The following is a 12,483-nucleotide window of genomic DNA, read 5'->3' on the forward strand; positions in this document are numbered from 1 at the left end:
ACCCTTAGGAGTCACTCCCCATTCCCCCCATAGAGTCCCAGCCCTAGGAAACCACGAATCTACTTTCCTTCTCTACAGATTTGCCTATTCTGGACATTTCATATAAATGGTATCACACAGTGTACCAGATCATTAATTTTAATAACATGTGAGCTGTATCCAAAGAGAATTCTAGTGATCCCTACATTTTGTGAGATGCTCTCTAAGAGCCTGCACTTTCAGTGAGGAACTGGGAGAGTCTGGTTTAACAGTCTAGGGTAGTGGCCCAGGGATCTGCATTCTAAGGTCCTGATGACCATGCAGAGTTAGGAACTACTGGTGCATCACTGAAATGCTTCTTCAGAACATCATCTGTGTAACATTTATAGTGTTACAATGCAATTCACTCCCTGCAAAAGTTGAAAGTAGATAATTTAACGAAAATAAAACGTCATAAAGGTAGTGGGTTCTCTTAGGTAACCGGAAAACCTGCAATTCTATGATCCTATACAGAGTTCCAGCAAAATCCCACTTATGACAGCTTGACATGGGGGGATTACCTAAACCGCAAATGAGCAGCATGTCTTGACAGAGCTTATGGAGCTTGCTCCTCTCTTCTTCTAAGAAAGGATAAAAATGAAAAGCAAAGAGCACAGGAACTACCTTACCTATATTCATGACCTGAGGCTGAAGCATCTGTCTTTGGCCAGGCTGGCTGTTGGGTCTCATGGGGATGCTGGCTGTTGGGTTCCGAATCATACCTCCTTGGATCGGCCGGTTCATGGCACTGGTGGTAGCAGCACAGGTGACTCTCACAGCAGAACTCTGAGGTGCCCATTCCCCAGATGGCAGGGTGGGCCGGGCAGCATTACTACCAATCATGCCTGCAGGCAAGCCAGAGAAAACGGAGATACAGTGACTGGAAACACAGTCAGCATGTATGAACACCAGACGATCTGACTCTGGTACGAGACGTTCATTCTCAATACACGGTTAGCCCAACAGCTCAGGCCCTCACCGGCACAGACACGGGCCCCTGGCTAAGAAACACGAGATGGCAATTACTACGAAGTTTTTCACAACACGGACTTGCCACTCTTTACAGTTCGGAAAAGCTGTTAAAATTGTTCCCATATGTACTTAGAAACAGGTGCTGTGGCGTGTGGATAACCCCAACTTCCTTCCTCAGGAAGTGAATCACATTAGCTGATATACACGTCAATGCTTTACTTTCCAAAAGAGAAGTGAGGCTAAGAGGAACAAGGTACAAACTGATAATCAATATTCGAATTAAAAACCCAAATCACAGAGAATATCCCATGAAGCCCCGGCCAGACTTTCAATCCCCAAATCCCTTTCTGAGCATTATTAATCTGTTAAGCTTCCAAGCTGACCAAAGCAGCCTCGGAAGCTGGGGGAATGACAGCATCTTTCCACTCCAGTTCTTTTTGGCCAAGGCAAGGGAGTGCCAACCACTTCAGTGGACCTGGACTACCACACTCCTGGCCATATAGGTCTAGGCTGCGTTGGGACAGATTTGTAAAAACCCTTGTATACATTGAGATAGTAACAGCTATATGACCACACACACCAGTGAGAAGAGCACAACACTGCTGGGCAGATCATGCGTTTGCTCTCTCTGGCCTGCCCCCCGAGATGCTGGCAATGGCCAGACACGGGCTAAGACTTGATATCCTAAAGGGGAACAACCCCGAGTGAGGACCCTTCATTCTGAAGCATTTAATAATGGATGTGTAACAGTTCTGCTTTCAGAGACATGGCTTGCTTTCATTTACTTTAGTTATGATAAACAACTAAAAAATAGGGTATTATTTCCGAAATGGAGAGAACATGTATTGCAGATGGTTTTTCACTGGTGAAATGAGAATGTGCTACATTAGGATGATTTAGAGTTAAGGGTAATTAGACTGAACAAGTTAGAACAATATTATGTTAATACATATTTTAAAAACCGTTTTAAGGCTAGGTTTGAATTATACAAAGATGTGGGAGAAAAGGCATTTTCTCTTTCAAAAAATCTATTATCTAATTAATATAACAAGATTATAGAAAGCATAGAAAGCAGGAAGGAAAATAACCCATAATTCGAAATATTAATGCAGTTGTAACCAGGGTAGTCTCTTTCAGGTTTTTTTCATTTTTCTTTTTGAAACAAAGCACAGGCATTGTATGATCTTCATAGCCTGGATGTCAGTCATCTCCAGGCTGCCCAGATTTGAATATAGGTATATCCCCCAATTCCTAAAGGTCCTCCAAGAACCCAGATCTTCTTGTATTCCAATAAGAAGCCACCTTTCATAAATCATTGGCTCCTTTTCCCTTACAGAATTTTACGTAAGTCAATATTTTACTTATATAAATCAATACTTTATTGTAAAAATAATGTAAAACTAATATGGCATTGTTTCTGCGAATAAATAAATTAGTGATGTAGTCAGGGCCTGGCACATACAGTAGGCGCCTAATACACACTTGCTGAATGAATAAACTATTTTATACAACGTTCTTCACATTTCCCATGAACTGCTTACCAACAACAGAAAGTTAGGAAAGAAATCCATCTTTTCAACCCTTAGATTGAACTCTTATTTTCTGTTAACTATCTAAATGGCAATGTGTATACAGGGGTTACAGACTAAGCTAAAAAACCACCAAGAATTAAAACCCAGGAGTATAAGTTCTTTTTATAATATCTGTTTCTTTCAATGCCTTTGTCTCCAGCGGTAAACTGTGAGCAGTTCTCCATCAGAAAACTTAGCATCCTAAGGGTACAGGATACCACAGGGTACAGATACCATAGGGTACAGGACGTGGTGGTAATAGCAATCAATGCTGCAGCAGGGATTCCTAGCCTGAACCGGGTGGAGGTTTGGGAGTACGGCTGCTGCTATGACGGTGACTACCACTTAGGAATATGCATGGGCAACTTGGCAGACACCTTAAGTTACAGCAGGTCAAGGGCCAAACCAGATCACAGGCAACTTCACAGATCTTTAAAAATGGAGCCCCTGGATCAGCTACTCTTAGGCCAGGCATACTACTATGTAAAGTTTGGTTTTTGTTTTTTTTTTAAAGTTAGTTATTTTTAATTAATGTTTTTTTTTTTTTTGGAATGAGAATTGCTATCGTTACGAGTATAAAAGGTTGGCTGAATTTTAAACCTTCATTCTGAAATTCGTCCAACACAAGTCACCAACTAACAGGAAATTCTGGGGTTATCAGCAGATTATCACGACAAGCTAGCAACCACCAAATTATTTTACACATATCACTACAATGTCTGGAATTGTAACTGGAGTAGAAGTGAAATAAGCCTATGCCATAGGATTAATGATTAGAACCCTTGTAAAAACAATGATCACAGAATAAAAGGGTCAGCTTACTTGAATGCTTTCCGATGTTTCATATACCATGCTCGCAGTGAAAATTTGCAGAATTTAGTTACATTCAAATGTTAGTTTCTAGCATAAAAAATTTCACTTGAAAAATTTTACTAGTTTGATGTGGATGAATACATCATTAAGTTAAATAACCCACCGATAAAGTTAACAGCACATTTGAGCCCTTACCTGTGCTACTGTTCCCTAAATTTCCTTGGTTTCCTATCATCCCTTGATTACCCATCATTCCTGGCTGAGGTATCACTGAGTAGGGACTATTGTTTCTGATTGGTGGGAAAGGTCCAGCACCAGTTGGGCTTTGCAATGTGATGTCAAGTGGTAAATTCTGGTTTGGCAATAACCTGCCCAGTTGCCCTGGTCGTGGGTTATTAAAAGCTAAGGAGAAAACAAATGAAAATTTAAGGTTAATATAGGATAATGGAATATAGCAACAGAAGTAGTGTTCAGGGAAAATGTCGTTTGTAAAATAACAAAGATATGCATGTCAGGGACCAACTGCCTACATAAAAGACAAATTCACAGACAAAAAAACATGTGGCGCCAAAACACAGACTTGCCATCTAACCAACAAGTCTCTAATTTAATTCCTGACAACCTTTCAAAACAAAAAAAAAGGAAAAGGAAAAAAAAGAGCATGCCTATTATTTACCATATATTTTTCTCCCCAATATTAACTTCTAATATTCAACTGTATTTGTTAAGGAAACTACTAATATTTTTTTCATATCTTATTTGAATTTAGCAATATTGCTTTGTCACAGCTGTGAAGCCATAAACATCTCCTGCATATAGCACCAAACCCAGATACGTGTGGTTTGGACACGAGACTATCATTTTTGAATTGGACTTTCCTAGGAATAGAATTAGGTTAAAAATGTCTACTCTCATTGGAAGTTAAAATCTTTAAATGTGTGAACTCTGGTACCTGAAGTTAGTATTGAAGCTTTAGGGCCCTGTTAAGTCTTCTAAATATAGCTTCTTTAAATTCCAGATACATTTATATTTGAAAGGATTCTTATGGTTAGTTCACAAGAGTTTATTGTGCAGTAAGTACTACACCAGCGCACTATACTATCACACAGACAACCAGTGATTTGATAACAATGTTTCTACAAGAACAAAGATATTATAAATTACAATTCATAGAGCTAATATATTAAATAATATAAAGGACTTTATTTTCTCTGAATTATATAAACACAGTATGAAACAGAACATTTAAAACACGTTAACATTCTTAACAATCAATAACAGAAAAAAAATATTTAGAAGAATTAGGGTTTAAATGAAAACGATGTACATGCTTAAGCTGACTTCCTCAGGTTTAGGTATCTGGTTACCATTCAGTAGTCTGAATACCATCAGGAGGTACAGATAAGGAGAAACCACGAGTTTTCATGCAGTCCTCTATTAACTCCGCTGGGTCATGAGCGTAAACCCGCTACTGTGTTTCTTACTCACTTCTCAACTCTGTGACTTTGTGATCTCTCATAGGCCATAAGCAACCCTCCATTCCCTAAGAAGTAGGCACGTTTGACAGATAACAAGCAAAAACTCTGTGTTGTTTTACCCTTTTCAGAATGATCACGAATCACTTTGAGAAAAGATCTATTAATCAAGGATATTTTGTGATTTGGTTGATGGTTGCCATTTCTGATTTGAGAACAGACGCTAAGCTTTGGGTCAAACGGTATCTGAAGAGGGACAAATCATTCTGTTCACCAATTTAACACTGAAGAGGTTCTCTGTCTTTCTACAGATCATGTCCCTACCGCAGGAAAGATATTTTCTTCTGCTCAAAACTATCGGACAACTTTGGCTAACTATCAAGTTTGTAAACTAAGTGTTCAAGGTGGAGAAAGACCTCATCTTAAACTTACAAAAATATAAAATAGGGAACTCCCTGGTGGTCCAGTGGTTAAGACTCTGAACTTCCACTGCAGGGGGCACAGGTTCGATCCCTGGCCGGGGAACTAAGATCCCGCATGCTGCACGGTGCGGCCAAAAAAAAAAACCAAGAACAGGGAACTGAGATCCTGCAAGCCGCACAGTGCGGCCAAATAAATTTAAAAAATTAAAAAAATAAAAGTAAGCGATAAAAAATGTCACTTATAAAACAGTCTAAGGTCTTCCAGCTGTATATCATACTAATTAAACTTAAGATGCACTTAGAAAACATTTATATGATAAATTTCCATGTAAAATGGATATTTATATGAGGATTCCTAAGAGATAGGACAAGGTATTTTTAATGTGTGTAGCCCTTTCATGTATGAGTATTTTGATAAAAAATTTTTAGTAGTATATTATTCCTGAAGAGTCAGCATAACTTTCTAAGTTTCTGTCTTTTAAGTATTCAGCCATATATTAAGACACAGAAAATCTATTTTAAGCTCCACTTATGAAGGCAGTAACTGAAATGAAGGGAAGTATGACAATCACCCGAAGAACTTTATCAATGCAGGTCAGTCTCACTCCGTGCTGATTATATTAACCACAAGCGCCTGCAAAAAGGCCATGTTTACTAGAATCCACCCTGAATGCTGTTTTGAAGGGCTGGGACGGTAGGTGGTGCTATCTGACCATAAAAACCTTGAAGTGACTAAGCTGTTTGCGTCAGATTTTAATAACCCCTGTTTCTGATGGTGATAACATGGGAATTTCTTGGCATAACCATCAATATCTCATACTCACTGCTCTGTGAAATTCGCAATGCTGTTTTCTGGGCTCCAACAGGTGTAACAGGGCTGCTCTCGGCTGTGAGTTGCATGAGGTCATTGATGATGGCTTGCTTGTCAACTGATCCAGCAGGGGCGCCTGGCCTCGTGTCTGGGAAAAGCTGTGGTAATTGACTATTCTGCAAATCATCCAAAATCTCCTCCAAGTTGTCCAGCTCACTGCCAGGCTGCGGTTAACAAACAGAAGGGTTTATCCAGTCCCACGCGAAGAGTGGGCGCCACAGGCCCGGTTTGCAATTACAGACCTAACCGGTATAAGGCACCAGAGCCAAACAAGAGATGCAGACACATGCGAACCTCAGGTCTAACAGTTAATTGATCATCTTTAAAAAGAATTAAATCAACAAAGGACAAATAATTTAATCTCTTACTCCTCAGTTTCCTCATCTGTGAAAAGAGAGATGCCTCAATTAGAAAGAAGGCTCTCTTCTAGCACTGTGATTCACTGGCAATTTATAAATTCCCCTTTATTTTATGCTAATAATTCAATTAATTATGAGCATGTGTATTTCTAATTAACCATGGGTGTACTATGACTTACAGTCCAGGCCTAGGTTTTGTGGTTAACTCTCCTGACGAAATAACAACAACAAAAAATTGGTGGAAAATACGATCCAAATTTACATGAAATCAGTATTTAGTAAATGGTCATTTCCTTTTAGAACTTTGTTTTTCTTTCTTTCTTTTTTTTTAAGAGCAAGGAGTGAAATGCACGAGGAGCTTGAAGTAACCATGAACAGCTCAGCCCTGTCTTTTCCATTTGAGTGGTGTTTTTTTTCCTGCTTACACTTTCAGTTTCGAATGACACTGGCTTTCTCAGTCACTCACCAGCTTTGGCGACAAATGCAGGGAAGCAGGATGAAAACACAGCAGCTATTAATTTGACTTTACAGAAGCCATAGAAATATTTCTTACAGCTTTTCCCTTTATTAAAATAATTTCCTTTCAACTACCAACATTAAAATAATAAGGTACATATCACCACTATTTCACACCTAGTGCTTTTCTTCCAGAGAGCTCAACTGAATTTATATTCGTTTAAGTAGAACCTATCTGTGTGCCAAGTATTTAAAATCAGACAGTGCCAACCACATAAGAAAATGGCTAAGTTAACTCCCAGGATTACTTTCTAGTGAAGAGAGTGGTAAGAATGATTCTCCTGATGTGCAGGTGGAAAAACACAAGTTAGGCAACTTCAGCAAAGTCACTGGATGGACTCTGAATCCATGACCATGTGACTGACCCTTTTGTCTACACTGGCAATTCAAATGAATGCATTTACATCTGACAGGAGGTATACTTAAAGCAGAATGGCTTACAGTTTTATTCTATACACTAGAAGCTGCATTTACTAAGGTTTTTGCAATTTATGGCAAATGTAAATCTATACAGGAAGTCTTTTTACTGGACATAATTTCTCAAGTTAGGAAGGATACAATGAAGTGATATTTTATTGGATTCTTTGTTCAGAGTCAACTAGCTTAGTGAGAACTTGGAGATCCATTTTCCAGGGAATTCCTAATGCACTGTTTGAGCAATTACAAGACCATTTTCTAGTTAGTTTAGCCACCCGTTTCTAACAAAAGAGGGAGGGATCAAACTTGGGAGAGCTACATCTTAGGTAAGGGTTAGGTTCCAAAGTTAGCATCCTAAAGTATAGACAGACACAGACAAAATGATCCTTAGAAGGGCTCGGGAAGGAACCTTATTGTATGTCCCCTCCACCAAGGGCAACACAGCCAGTTTTCCCTCCAGAGTGAAAGCACATCACTGCTTCTCTGGCTGAGTCCGAAATGACGAAGTTTACGCGGGGGCCATTCCGCACTGAAAAAGCCTGTAGCTACGTTTCCACACTACTGGAGCTTCAAGGGAACCAAAACCCAGTTGAGTCTCTTGAACGGTAGGCAAAACTGCTCACGTGGCTTAACCATTTAATAGCTATCTCTCCTTTTCTTTTTTCTTCTTCTGAATGTGTATGGACAATTTTGGGTAAGTTAAACATGAGTAAAGTGACTCCGTTGGAAAGCTATCGTTATCATGTTTTGCTGAATACGTAAGATACAAACATCAGTGTAATAAGCACTTATCACCCTCTGAGGACAGTGCCTGGAACATAGCAATGGACACTCAGTCAACCCGATGAGTTCTCTCAACTATTTTTTTTTTTTTTTTTGTCCCTCAACTATTTTAACCGGTAATTTAAAACATTTCCCAGAATCAACTCAATTTCTCATAGAAATTCCTATCCTTTCCATAATTTCTCAGAAAAAAGTTTCATGAAGGTGGATAGGGACACTTCCCTGGTGGCGCAGTGGTTAAGACTCCGCCTGCCAATGCAGGGGACACGGCTTCGAGCCCTGGTCCAGGAAGGTCCCACATGCCGCGGAGCAACTAAGCCCGTGTGCCACAACTACTGAGCCTGTGCTCTAGAGCCCGCGAGCCACAACTACTGAAGCCCGTGCGCCTAGAGCTGGTGCTCCGCAACAAGAGAAGCCACTGCAATGAGAAGCCCGCGCACTGCAACGAAGAGTAGCCCCCGCTCGCCGCAACTAGAGAAAGCCTGCGCACAGCAACAAACACCCAGTGCGGCCAAAAATAAATAAATTTATTTAAAAAAAAAAGATGGATAAATATCCTTATGGTTGTATCATGAAAACAGCTACAGAGGTATTAAGAGGTTCTAATAAACTGTGAAGTTTATTGCTATCCTAGGAAACCAGGTTTCCCTACTACAGTAATGCTGCCTTGCGTAGAGTATTTTAAAATTCATTGCTTGTGAAGGGGTGAGAGGGTGGGCCATAATAAGTAATAAGCTACTTCTTTTTTTTTTTTTTTGCGCTACGTGGGCCTCTCACTGTTGTGGCCTCTCCCGCTGCGGAGCACAGGCTCTGCACGCGCAGGCTCAGCGGCCATGGCTCACGGGCCCAGCCGCTCCGCGGCATGTGGGCTCCTCCCGGACCGGGGCACGAACCCGTGTCCTCGGCATCGGCAGGTGGACTCTCAACTACTGCGCCACCAGGGAAGCCCAATAAGCTACTTCTTGAGAAAGTTTTGCAGATGCCTTGAATGAGAGACGGCCCAAATAAATAGCTCATATAAACGATAATAAAAATAAAGTAGATTATTTTCCTCAATGGATGCTCTTGTATTTGCTCCCAATCACAGACATGCGTAAAAGAAAGCTTTTACAATATAGATTAATAGTCTGCGTCCAGACTCTCACCTTTCCTTTTTACCTTTACTCTTTTCACACAAATAAAATGATACTTTAAACCATCTTGAATAGAAAAATAACCATCATAGTTTCAAAGAGTTCTAATGATAGGATTCATGATTCTTCCTTTGTGATCTACTCTTGTGTCGAATATGATGAGTTTAAAATAAGTCTAAGGTTAATCTCTCTCTCTATATATACATAGCTATATAAAACAATATATTTGGACGGTTTAAACCTCTCTATTGGTTCTTTATTTCAAATAATTACATAATTTAAAATCCATGATTTTCCTTGATTTTTATTTTTAAAAAGCATATGTTAAAACTGATTTTCTAATTTTAATCTTTGCCATTTCTAAGAGCTGATCAAATTCAACTGTGTTTCAGTCTAGCTTTGACAAGTAACTAAAACACTTATTTGTCTTAAGAAAGTCACGCAGGGACTTCTTGGCGCTGTATTCAGAAGGAACTGGTTCTTTGGAGACCCTTAACTATGGACACTATAGTATACGAATTCATTCAGCTTACCACCAGAAAAACGCATTATGAAAATTTCCCCACTAGAGATAATATTGCTTTGCTTGTGTTTATTTCTTGTCAGTATTTGGAGTATGCATTTAAATGAATCTAACTGTCTCAACTTTCCTCGAAATGTTCTTTTTCAAGGAGAGTATCTCTACACCTTTGGTTGCCTAGGAATAAAATTTGACGACTACGGGCATTTTCTTCTGTAGTCACGTAAGTCCTGGAAGGGGTGCATTTGATCACATGAAGTTTCTGATCAAACATTTCTGCCCCCTAAGTAAGCTTTCATTCTCATCAAAAGTTCTTCTAGTTCCTATCTAGTTCCTTTCTCAGGCATGATTTCTTCACAAGACAAAAAGATTAATGCCTTCCTTGAAAACGCTTTGCCAAGATACTTCCAAGTTCTGCTTAGGCATCTCTTCGAATGCTCAAATTAGCCACATCAATTTGAAGAGTTGGTTTAAACTATTTCAGGCAGAAAATGAGTCAGAAAGATTTTTGTAAAAGTTCTACAAAATGAAAATTGGACTTGATTTCTGCAATTTTTTCTGGTTTTATGAATTTTTCATGTGTCAAATCAATTTGTTTTCTGAAGGAAATATAAAGAACACATGTAGTTTAATACACGTGTTCTAATAAACTACAAAACAGCGTTTCAAAAATTATTTTTTAAACTGTTATTTTACCACATTTGCCTAACATAAAATTGCTTTAAAAAATGGCAACACAATTCTACCACAGTTGGAGGGAAATTTTCAGGACACTAAGAGTTTAAAATATGGTTTGCTTTTCTAATGGAGCCAAATAACAAGAAGAAATTCTTTACAGACTATTTCTAAACCCTCATCATAAGTGGCCCAGCAGCATTAAGAAAGAGCAAAAGAGTAGCATTTAGTTAATATCATTTACACATGCTCCATTGTGTAAATAAGTATATAACTTAAAAGTCAGTGAACATATCGGAAATTTTTCTGTCATTGTTTCCTGTTGGTTATGAAACACTGTAGAAACAAATGTTGTTTAAATACTCTACCAAGTGAAGAATGCTATTTTAGGTATAATGGCACCATCGAAGTACTTCCTGCCCTTAATAAGTTAGAGATAGGTTAAACACACACTCGGATAATGGCTCTTTTCTGAGTCCAAATAACAAGACAGTCAACTGTGCAACTCAGGCTCGCTAACAGTTTAACTTACTGAATAAAAACGTGTTGTGTTCCCCTGAAGTGAAAGAAAAACCTCTGATAAATCTGTACAGAAGTCAGTAGGAGATACAATCAACCTGTATTTGGGAAAAGTGAAGGAGGGTGGGAAGTGAAAGAATCCCTGTTTTTTTTTTTTTTTTTTTTCTTAAAGTCAGTCATTCTAACTTTGATCTAAATTTAGGTAATGCATACTTCCTGTGGTAACCTTTCTTTTCAAGCTGCAATGTTTTTGATGTGAAAATTGCTCTGAAGCACTATTTTTTTGGTGGAGTTTTAAAATGGGAATAGATGGAGGGTAAAACCAGGAACTGGGTTTCATTAAGAAAAAAATACTGTGTGTATGGGTGAGTGTGAGTGTGTGTCCACCCAAAATGACAGGTTTGTGCTGATAACACTCTGTGCTTTAAGTTCCCAAAGTACCATAATGTTGATCAGAAAAAACATTCTTTTAAATACCAATTAGAAACCTGCAAGTGACTCAAGGACTTTAAAAAAACAAACAGAACTTCTTCTTTGTCAGTTTCTTGTATGAAGTTAGTGTAATCACATAGGTAAATACAGAAATGCCAAACAGTGCCCTCCTTCCCTGACCCTCTAAGTCCCTAGGGCCTCAGGCCTGGGATAGAAATAAATTCTGTTTATGGAGCAGGAGACCAGCCACTTAGCCACTAAGCCAAGGGGGACCTCATGAGTCACCATCTTGCCCTCTAGCATGTGTCAAGAGACCTGAGCGACAGTATCTCTGCCTGCCACTCTGAACTGCCACTAGCTCTGCGTATTCTAATCTAGTAAACCTCAAAAGATTAAAACATCTACAGCTGTCAATATGCTTTTACACTACACTTTATCCAAGATATTGTTATTAACTTTCCCCTGAGCCCCCGGGTCCCCCCATGCAATGATCTTACAGCATCACAGAGTAGCTGGTGTAGAGAACTCAGGACTAACACCTAAGTTTAAGGATTCATCCTCACCAAAGGTGTTTACACAATTACGCTGTTTCCCTCACGAAGGGCACAAGGAATGGTAGCAGCTGTCCAGACATCAAAGTGAAAGACAGACAGGAAGCTGCGTGCTCAGGACCTGGAAGGAGGCCGGCTGTGCTTGGCCTCGGCACCCGCCCCCAGTCTGTGCTCTCCACCCCAGGGCTGCTGCTGGGTCAGCCTCCACCCGGGAGGTCCAAGGTGATGGCCAGGGGTGCTCCTCTCTCGTCTCCCCATGCACACCTTGCCCCTGAAGACAGCGACACCTAAAATGTCCACTTGTAAAACAAGTTTCAAGGCCATATCAGTGAACCATTTTCAGTAGAGAGGCCTGTGCAGCTTCTGCACTTCTTAACCCATCACGACTTACGGCGGCGCTCAGGGATGGCATGGTTCATGAAGTCCTGGATCTTTA

At 39.7% G+C, this 12,483-nt stretch overlaps 1 protein-coding gene across 2 annotated transcripts in view; it reads right to left on the bottom strand.

Annotated features, from left to right (window-relative positions):
• NCOA2 (nuclear receptor coactivator 2) overlaps nucleotides 1–12,483 on the bottom strand; it is a 271,096-nt gene that overhangs the window by 29,696 nt on the left and 228,917 nt on the right. Inside the window, exons 12-14 of one of the 2 annotated variants that reach the window (XM_065895246.1) lie at nucleotides 6,096–6,306; nucleotides 3,570–3,776; nucleotides 648–863 (exon numbers count right to left, since the gene is read on the bottom strand). In XM_065895246.1, coding sequence (XP_065751318.1) covers nucleotides 648–863; nucleotides 3,570–3,776; nucleotides 6,096–6,306 — 634 coding nt within the window. The remainder of the gene's footprint in view (nucleotides 1–647; nucleotides 864–3,569; nucleotides 3,777–6,095; nucleotides 6,307–12,483) is intronic. The other variant, XM_065895247.1, reaches the window with a different exon arrangement.

The sequence above is a fragment of the Phocoena phocoena genome, chromosome 17 (genome assembly GCF_963924675.1).
Source record: "Phocoena phocoena chromosome 17, mPhoPho1.1, whole genome shotgun sequence".
In the NCBI taxonomy this organism is placed as follows: domain Eukaryota; kingdom Metazoa; phylum Chordata; class Mammalia; order Artiodactyla; family Phocoenidae; genus Phocoena; species Phocoena phocoena.